We start from the raw sequence: 9,872 nt of genomic DNA, 5'->3' as shown, positions 1-9,872 counted from the left end.
TTTTTTGGTTCCGCATGAAATTTAAAGTAGTTTTTTCTAGTTCTGTGAAGAAAATCAATGGCAGCTTGATGGGAATAGCATTAAATCTATAAACTACTTTTGGCAGTATGGTCATTTTCACGATATTTATTCTTACTATTCATGAGCATGGAATGTTTTTCCATTTGATTGTATCATCTCTTAATTCCCTGAGCAGTGGTTTGTAGTTCTCCTTGAAGAGGTCTCTTTCACATCCCTTTTAAGTTGTATTTCAGGGCATTTTATTCTCTTTGTAGCAATGGTGAATGGGAGTTCACTAATGATTTGGCTCTCTGCTTATCTATTATTGGTGTATAGGAATGCTTGTGATTTTTGCACATAGAATTTTTTTTCCTGAGACTTCGCTAAAGTTGCTTATCAGCTTAAACAGTTTTGGAGCTGAGACAATGGGGTTTTCTAAATATATAATCATGTCATCTGTAAACAGAGACAATTTGACTTCCTCTCATCCTATTTCAATACCGTTTATTTCTTTCTCTTACCTGATTGCCCTGGCCAGAACTTCCAATACTATGTTGAATAGGAGTGGTGAAAGAGGGCATCTTTGTCTTGCTCTGGTTTTCAAAGGAAATTCTTCCAGATTTTGCCCATTCTATATGATATTGGCTATGAGTTTGTTATGCATAGCTCTTATTATTTTGAAATATTAAACTTTATATTTAAACAGCTTCCAAATTCACACCCATAAGCCCTAAATAGTGACTTTAATCAAAAGTACTCTGAATGAATAGCAAGGCATTGAACAGCTGGAAGTCTGTTGAGTGTGTGTGTATCATTCACAGATAAATCTGATTTTCAGTCTTTCATTTCATATGGAAAACAGAATTTAAAAACAAGATAATTTGGTATCCAAGCTGATAAACCGATTCATTGTAAAGCTTCATAGGTGAGCAGAGTTAGCAGTGGAAAATAATAATTACCATAAGTTTCGAAGCCAAAATTTCATAAATATGGTTGGAAAAAGATAACCAAAACTGAAATGGAGCCAAATTGTACTTAAGGAATACAGATTACAGGGTTATTACTAATAATTAAAATGTAGGTAAATAAATCATTTTATAAATTGACATTTGTGTATTTCACAGAATTATGCTACAGCATATGTTTACTCAAAATATATAAATCAATAGAGTAACAAGAAGTAACACTATTTTTTAAATAATGCTCTGTTTACAGAGAAATAAAAATTGATGAGAACTGCAATAAGATATGCCTAAGCAATACAAACTGTAGAATGTCATTACTGGCCAGAACGGCAAGCATGGGCCTAAAAGAAACCCCAGACAAGTCAGTGAGGCTGACCATATAAACACAGTCCAATTATAAACACAATAAAAGCACATGCCATTTGGTTCATGCTCCCTAGGGGTGTGATAGGGTCATTCCCACTATGTCCACTTGCCAGGTATTCTCTGGTGACGTGATCTGGAATAGGTAATGGGAAAAATACTGCTCTTTAACTCTTACAAAAAATGAACTCAAAACCTATATTCACGATTTCTTATTTGAAAACAAAGAAGCAAAGTTCAGGAGAACATAGGATTAAATGGACCTTTTATACCCACACTGTATGCACAATCATGCCTGTACACACACAGCACAAATATGTGCAAATTCCCTTGGCTCTCAGCCTCAAACCCTGCTTCACATGAGCTAACAACCAGGACTCATAATAAAAGATCTGGCCACCCCTGAAATGTTTCCAAGAATGTCAGTAGAGGGGAGAGCAGTCCAGTAAGGTCAGTGATACAGAGCAGGTTCACCCACCCTTGGTTTTTCTCAACTCCTCCACAAGGCAGCGGGCTTCCTCTTGAACTCGATCCTCAATGCTCCTCTTCCCCATCCCAAAATTCCGCAGTGTCATGAGGGAGAAACGCCGGATCTCCTTCCATCTCTTTCCATTGCTGAAAATGATTCCTAACAGGAAGACAAACAGAAACTAGGAGGGAGATCCCAGGCAAGAAAGAGGAAGCAGCCACGTGGATGGGCCAAGCTCTGCATGAAAAGCTCTGCTAGTCTGTTTTCCATCCTCCCCATCCCCATGACTTATGCTGAAATAGGCACATGCACACCTACCAAATCCTCTGTTAGCTCTGTCAGCCAATGGAAAATGTCCTCTTCCGGAAAACTCCTCTCCAAGATCAATCAGGGCTTCCTTCACCGCTTCGTATCCATGCAGCACCACCATGCGTTCCAGGCCAAAATACAGAGTGAACACAGGGCCATAGACTTTTGAGAGCTAGAAAAGGAGATACAGGTAACAGCAAATAAAGTCACTATTTCATCCATTTACTAAGCCTGACTTAGATTCATATTTTCATTGTATTTGTATGCTTTTATTCAGTCATACAGGCTCAAATATTTCTGAATTATATATATAAACATGATGATTATTATTATATTTGCCACTCAGATGGCCTATGATGTGCAAGGCAATGATCAGACAATTGCTACATAGATTACAATTAATCCTCACATCAACATATTCAGCAGGTCTATTTGCTCTGCTTTAAACAAACTGAGCTAAGAGAATGACAAATTCATTTGCAGTGTCCCACAGCCAATATACAGAAGACCCAAATTTGAAACTCCACTTACTCAAACACTCATGCTTGAGAAATTTATCAGCAGCACTCTTGTGTCTACCTTAACACAAATATCCAGCTTCAATAACTAATAATTTCCTGGTCTAATAGCCTTTTATGATTAGCATGCATCATAGCATTTACAGTAAAATCACCTCTCTATGGACTCCACCTAGGACTCCCAAAAGCCCATGTAGAGGTCCCCATTGCTGGATCAATAGTCCCCACAGCAGTACTCCTAAAATTAGGTGGCTATGGGATTATACGAATCACCTTAATCCTTAACCCCCTAACAGAGTTTATAGCTTATTCCTCCCTCATACTATCCCTATGAGGAGTAATCATAACAAGCTCCATTTGTCTGTGCCAAACTGATCTAAAATCACTCATTACTTACTCTTCCATAAGCCACATGGCACTTGTTATCATGGCGATTCTCATTCAAACCACCTGAAGTTTTACAGGCACAACTGCCCTAATAATTGCCCAAGGACTAACCTCATCTGTACTATTCTGCCTTGTGAACTCAAACTACAAAGTACACAGCCAAACCATACTAATAACATGGGGCCTTCAAACACTTCTGCCCCTGATAGCCACAAGATGACTCCTAACTAGCCTTACCAACCTTGCCCTGCCCCCTACCATCACTCTAGTAGTAGTTTTCATAACTATACCTCATTCTCTTGGTCTAATCATACCAGCATGCTTATAAGGTTTACTATACTATGCTAATCGCAGCCCTTTACTTTCTGTATGTGCTAATTATTACACAATGAGGGGTATTCACATATCATATTAACACTGTTAAACCATCTTTCACTTGAGAAGAAAACCCTAATACTTATACATCTTCTACCCCTCTTCCTACTATTACTAAACTCTAAGGTCATGTTGGGGTTTATATATTGTAGCTATAGTTTCATTAAAACATTGATTTGTTGATCCAATAATGGAAGTCTATAACTTCCTATCTACTACTTATCTGCTTTTGCTGGTCCTGAACCCACAGCTATTTCCTTTACAACAGGCATAAATTATTTCTTCAGAAAAGTTCAATTTTCACAGCTATTCTGAATAAAACATATGGCTAATATAGTAGAGGACCTACATAATAAAATCTCTAATAACAAACACATTCCTTACCATTTACCTTCAGCCAAAAATTATAGCAAATGACTATGAAATAAAGAAGGAACACAACATTTCAAACTATTGACACTTTGTTATTTTGAATCTAACATGCAAAGACCTAAATCTTTCTCTACTCACAAAATACATGATTGCATTCCACTATTTCTAACCGTGACAGACTCAGTTATGCTGAGGTTTCACCTCTGCAGTGATGGAGAAAAGGCAACAAAAGCCTTTCAAAGTATTTTACTTTACAATGATCTCTTGTAACAATGTACCTCTAGGGATATATTTTATTCAAAAACTACAGGTGAATTTACTTACCTTTTGCAAGCCACTGAAGGAGCATACTTACATTGGTTAAGGATTTGCTGACGTCCTTAATATCTATCTGTAGGATATTTCCAATCACTGGGAGAGGAGTGGGGCCAGGAGGGAGTTTTCCTCTCCCAGATCTCTGTCTCCAGAGTGAAAGGAGAAGCAAACAGGAGAGACAGAGCACAAGGACCACAAGAGAATCCATTGAAGCCTTCTCTTCTTGTTAAGACAACCGTGAGCTTGCGCTCCAAGCCTTTTATAACACTCCGTGCTAATTCAGTGTGTGCCTTTTTGACGTATAAAGTGACCAATCACCTAGGTCCACTATATGCTCCTTCTGAAAGGACTTTGACCCCCTGACAAAGATAAAAATAAAATGTCCTTTGGTCTTGTTCTCCTTCATTCCAGTGCCCACTTTGGAGCCTAGGTATTGGTAATTTAAAAAAAAAAAAGTTAACCCAAGTGGTTCCAATGCACCATCATAATTGAGAGCACTGAAGTAAATAATCTGATGCAAAAACAATTACTCAAAATTCTGAATTCTTAGATTAATAACCAGTTGGGAATTTATGATTTTGAGGGAAATTGATGTATTCTATGCCTTGTATATTTTGAAAGTATGTCAATGCTATACAAAGATTAGGAGACTTTTTCCTTTAAAATGAAATCGTCTATTTAATATAGCCTACTAAAAATACAGCAGCCTAAACATGAAATAGCTAACATAACTCATATATCTTAAATAACCAAACATATATCAAGTAAATTAGCTTAGCAGATATAAACACCCTTACCATTAAACCCCCTGAAAAAACACATGAAGCCAGGAATTGTTATTTTTTATTTTTCAAATGGGAAAAGGGAGACCCTGGGAGAACAGGACACCTGTTAGTGCCACACAGCTCATAGCTGGCAGAACTGGGATTTGAGCTGAGGTCTTCTGATGCCCATCATGGTGCATTATCTCTTACATCTAGAGATGCCTTCAGAACAGAAGACCCAAATTCGAAAAAAAAAAAAAATTGTTTGCTAAAACATAACAAACTTCCAAACATTAGTCATTATGAATATATACCACTTTGATTCTGTTCATAAAACAGGATTCACATTAAATAGAATCCCTTATTTATCTAAGCAAAACAGCCCCAGGGATGCTCATGAGAAAAAATAAGAGTTTTCCCTTCTCCATCACTGCGGAGGTGAAACACTCAGTGTAACTTAGGGAACCGCTGATCTCGGAGAATTTGGTGCTAAGGGCTTGAGAAACTAAGGCTTCTTGACCTCCCGGTCACCTCCAGACACGGCTGCTTTCTCTTGTTTTTGGTCTCTCATTTTCAAAAATAATGTAATAAAGCAAAGCAAGCATAGGAAATTATGGACAGAACAACAGCTGTGAATCTAATAGAGGGTGGGAGGTAGGGAAATCACTAAATGGACTCATAGCACAAAACCACCTCAATGTGTAGACCTTAATGGGAACTGACATTTTGAGTTGAGGGCCTAAATACAACTAGAAAGATACACTTTACTAGATCACTAATGACAATACTTATGCAAAGCCATTTTCTTTAAAGATATCATCATATTTGTTCTAAATTCCCTAATGAGGTTATTTCCAGTTCTCTTATTAAGAAAAATTAAGTTATGTTAAGACACAATTGCACAATGTTTTACTGGTCATCTTTAACAGGGATTCTAAAAATTTACAGAGAATTCTCACACCTCATGTCCCTTGAGAATCTCTCAATTGCCTTTGGTTACAATAAAATTGACCCATTTCAGGAATGAGGAGGCTGAGCCTTGAAGATTCAGTACTGTAGCCAAGAACATGGTGTCTGCTGCTGCTAGAGCTGAGACTAGAACCCATAAGCCCTGCATCTTGAAGGTTTCATTTCAAGCAAAACATTCAGTTCAATTGAGTCCACAGATATTTACTGATTGTGTAGTAAGGTTCAGTATTTTATGATTCAGTCTAGTAAATGATTCTCAAAATAAACATTAATTTCGTTAATAATTACAGCCCAAATTGACTAGATTGGGGATCAGAAGAGTTTGGTTTTATAACCTTTAGTACTTGGATAAGTCAAAGGCCTTGGAGAACCCTTTATACAGAGCAAAGAAAAGCAACAACTTGGTCCCTGACTCATGTAACCCTGAACTCTAACAGAAATATGCTACCTTATTTTGGGTAAAATAAACTTAGTTGCTCTCTTTAGAATAATCATTTCATTCCTTGAGAGCTAGGTGTCCCAGCTCTGCTCCTCCTCTCTTCTGTTGAGCTGAGGCTTCTCCTTAGACCTTTCAGTGTACAGAATGAAAGAATTATAGATAATTTGAAGACATAAGGGATCTCTGAGATCAACTATTCTAAACAGGATTTGCTTTGTTTTTTTTTTAGAAATGAGCAATTATTGATTCAATGAGACAGTATCACAATGCCTCAGTATAAGACTTAGAATCCCAGTTTTTCAATTCCAGGTTCAGTGACATGTTGTATCCCATCTCATAGAATTCACATCTCAGTCCGAATGATCAGGGGAGTATCAACATTAAGCCCTCCACAGTTACTGAGTAACACAAACCTCAGCTTGACTAGAATGGTGGGTTAGAGTAGGTTTTAGAAAAATGTATTTCTTAACAACAGTTTGGGGTTTCCAGCAACACTAAGTGGAAAGTATATAATTACCACATGCCTCTTTCCCTGCATCCATACACAGCCTCTCTCACAATTAAGAACTCTCATAGGTTACAATCAATGAACCAACATTGATACATCATCATCATCCAAAGCTCATAGGTTATATGGGGTTCATTCTTTGTGTTGTACATTCTATGGGATTTGACTAAAGCATAATGACATGTATCCACTATTGTAGTATCATATAAAACAGCTTTACTGACCTTAAAACGCTCTGTGCTCTACCTCTTCACCCTCTCTTCCTTGTGAGCCCTAGCAACAAATAATCTTTGCTGTGTTGGCATAGTTTTGCCTTTTCCAGAATGTCATGTGTTTGGAATCATACAGTATGTAGCCTTTTAAGATTTAACTTACTAATATGTATAAAGTTTCTCCATGTCCTTTCAAGTCTTGATAGTTCATTTCTTTTTAACACTAAATAACATTCATTGTATAGGTTTACCACGTTGTTTATTCATTTATCTATTAAAGAACATCTTGGTGATTTCTAATTTTTGACAATGAAGAATAAAACTGCTATAAACATCCATGTGCAGATTTTTGTGTGGAAATATATTTTTAATTCATTTGGCAAATGCCAAGGAGCACAACTACTAGATAACATAGTAAACATATTTTAGTTTTATTAGACACTGCCCAACTGTCTCCTGAAGTGTCTGTACCATTTTGCATTTCCACCAGCAATGGCTAATAGTTCTCATTGCTGCACATCCTTGTCAGCATTTGGTTCTTTCAGTGTTTTGAATTTTAGCCATTGTATAAGTGTGTGATAGTATCTCATTGGGGTTTTAGTTTGCAGGTCCCTAATGACATTTAATGATGAGAACTTTTCATATCTTTATTTGCCACCTGTATGTCTTCTTGGGTGAGGTATCTGTTCAGATCAGTTGCCCATTTTTTTAAACAAGGTGTCTGATTTCTAATCATTGAGTTTTTAAAAATTTTATATAGCTGTCCTTTATCAGATATATCTTTTGAAAATATTTGTCCCAATCTGTGTCTTTTCATCTGATCCCCTTGATAGTGGTTATCAGAGTTTCATAGTTTTGCATTTTATATTTAGAAGTTAACTTTCATTAAAGATGTAAGGTTTATTTCCAGATTCATTTTTCTGTATGTGACTCTCCAGTTACTCCATTAGTCTTTGTGGAAAAGACTATTTTTTCCCATTGAATTGCCTTTGCTTTTTTTTCAAAGATCACTTGACTGTATTTCTGATTATCTATTTCAGGTTCTTTACTCATTTGCATTAATCTATTTGACTATTTTTTCATCAATGGCACACTCTATTGATTACTGTAGCTTCAAAATAAGTCTTGAAGTTGAATTGGGTAAGGTTAATCATTTGACTTTGTTCTCCTTAACATTGGCTGTTCTGGGTTTTTTGGCCTCTCCATATAAACTTTACAATCAGACTGTTGATATCTAAAGATAAAAAATAATTAAAAATAGAGGCCTCCCCCCAATTCCAGAATGGCTGAATAGGAGCTCCAATCTACAGCTCCCAGGGTGATCGATGCAGAACATGGGTGATTTCTGCTTTCCAACTGAGGTACTTAGTTCATTTCATTGGGACTGGTTGGACAGTGGGTGCAGCCCATGTAGGGCAAGACAAAACAGGGCGGGGCATCACCTCACCTAGGAAGAACAAGGGGTTGGGGGATTTCCCTTTTCTAGCCAAGGGAAGCCATGAGAGACTGTACCGGGAAAATTGGGACAATGCTGCCCAAATACTGCACTTCTCCAATGGTCTTGGCAAAAGGCACATCAGGAGATTATATCCTGTGCCTCGTTCAGTGGGTCCCATGCCTATGGAGCCTTGCTCACTGCTAGCACAGCAGTCCGAGATGAAACTGCAAGGTGGAAGCCTGGCTGGGGGAAGGGCGTCTGCCATTGCTGAGGCTTGAGTAAGTAAACAAAGCAGCCAGGAAGCTCGAACTAGGTAGAGCCCACCACAGCTCAGCGAGGCCTGCCTGCCTCTGTAGACTCCACCTCTGGGGGCAGGACATTGCTAAACAAATGGCAGCAGAATTTTCTGCAGACTTAAATGTCCCTGTCTGACAGTTTGAAGACAGCAGTGATTTTCCCAGCACAGTGTTTGAGCTCTGAAAACAGACAGACTGCCTCCTCAAGTGGGTCCCTGAATCCCATATAGCCTAACTGGCAGACACCTCCCAGTAGGAGCAGATTGACACCACATACAGCCAGGCGCCCCTCTGAGATGAAGCTTCCAGAGGAAGGATCAGGCAGCAATATTTGCTGTTCTGCAAAATTTGCTGTTCTGCAGCCTCCACTGGTGATAACCAGGCAAACGGGTTCTGGAGTGGACCTCCAGCAAACTCCAACAGACCTGCAGCTGAGGGACTTGACTGTTAGAAGGAAAACTAACAAACAGAAAGAAATAGCATCAATATCTACAAAAAGGACATACACATCAAAACCCCACCTGTAGTTCACCATTGACAAAGACCAAAGGTAGATAAAACCACAAAGATGGGAAGAAACCAGAGCAGAAAAGTTGAATTTTCTAAAACCCAGACCACCTCTTCTCCAAAGGATCATAGCTCCTCACCAGCAATGGAACAAAGCTGGATGGAGAATGACTTTAACGAGTTGACAGAAGTACACTTCAGAAGGTTGGTAATGACAAACTTCTTTGAGCTAAAGGAGGATGTTTGAACCCATGGTAAGGAAGCTAAAAATCTTGAAAAAAGAATAGAAAAATGGATAACTAGAATAAACACTGTTGAGAAGACCTTAAATGACCTGATGGAGCTGAAAACCATGGCACAAGAACTACATGATGCATGCACAAGCTTCAGAAGCTGATTCAATCAAGTGGAAGAAAGCGTATCAGTGATTGAAGATCAAATTAATGAAATGAAGCAAGAAGAGGAGATTAGAGAAAAAAGAGTAAAAAGAAATAAACAAAGCCTCCAGGAAATATGGGACTCTCTGAAAAGACCAAATCTATGTTTCATTGGTGTACCTGAAAGTGAGGGAGAAAGGAACCAAACTGGAAAACACTCTTCAGGATATTATCCAGGAGAACTTCCCAACCTAGCAAGGCAGGCCAACATTCAAATTCAGGAAATACA

General features: G+C 38.1%; 1 protein-coding gene across 1 annotated transcript in view; it reads right to left on the bottom strand.

Annotated features, from left to right (window-relative positions):
* LOC105536626 (cytochrome P450 2C9-like) overlaps positions 1–4,281 on the bottom strand; it is a 67,381-nt gene extending 63,100 nt beyond the window's left edge. The window contains exons 1-4 of the mRNA XM_011976031.1: positions 4,114–4,281; positions 2,116–2,278; positions 1,807–1,956; positions 1,385–1,464 (exon numbers count right to left, since the gene is read on the bottom strand). Of these exons, the coding sequence (XP_011831421.1) occupies positions 1,385–1,464; positions 1,807–1,956; positions 2,116–2,278; positions 4,114–4,281 (561 nt within the window). The remainder of the gene's footprint in view (positions 1–1,384; positions 1,465–1,806; positions 1,957–2,115; positions 2,279–4,113) is intronic.
* Positions 4,282–9,872: the final 5,591 nt, after the last annotated feature.

The sequence above is a fragment of the Mandrillus leucophaeus genome, unplaced genomic scaffold (genome assembly GCF_000951045.1).
Source record: "Mandrillus leucophaeus isolate KB7577 unplaced genomic scaffold, Mleu.le_1.0 Scaffold1615, whole genome shotgun sequence".
Lineage (NCBI taxonomy): Eukaryota > Metazoa > Chordata > Mammalia > Primates > Cercopithecidae > Mandrillus > Mandrillus leucophaeus.
This window is presented reverse-complemented; position numbering and strand designations above follow the sequence as displayed.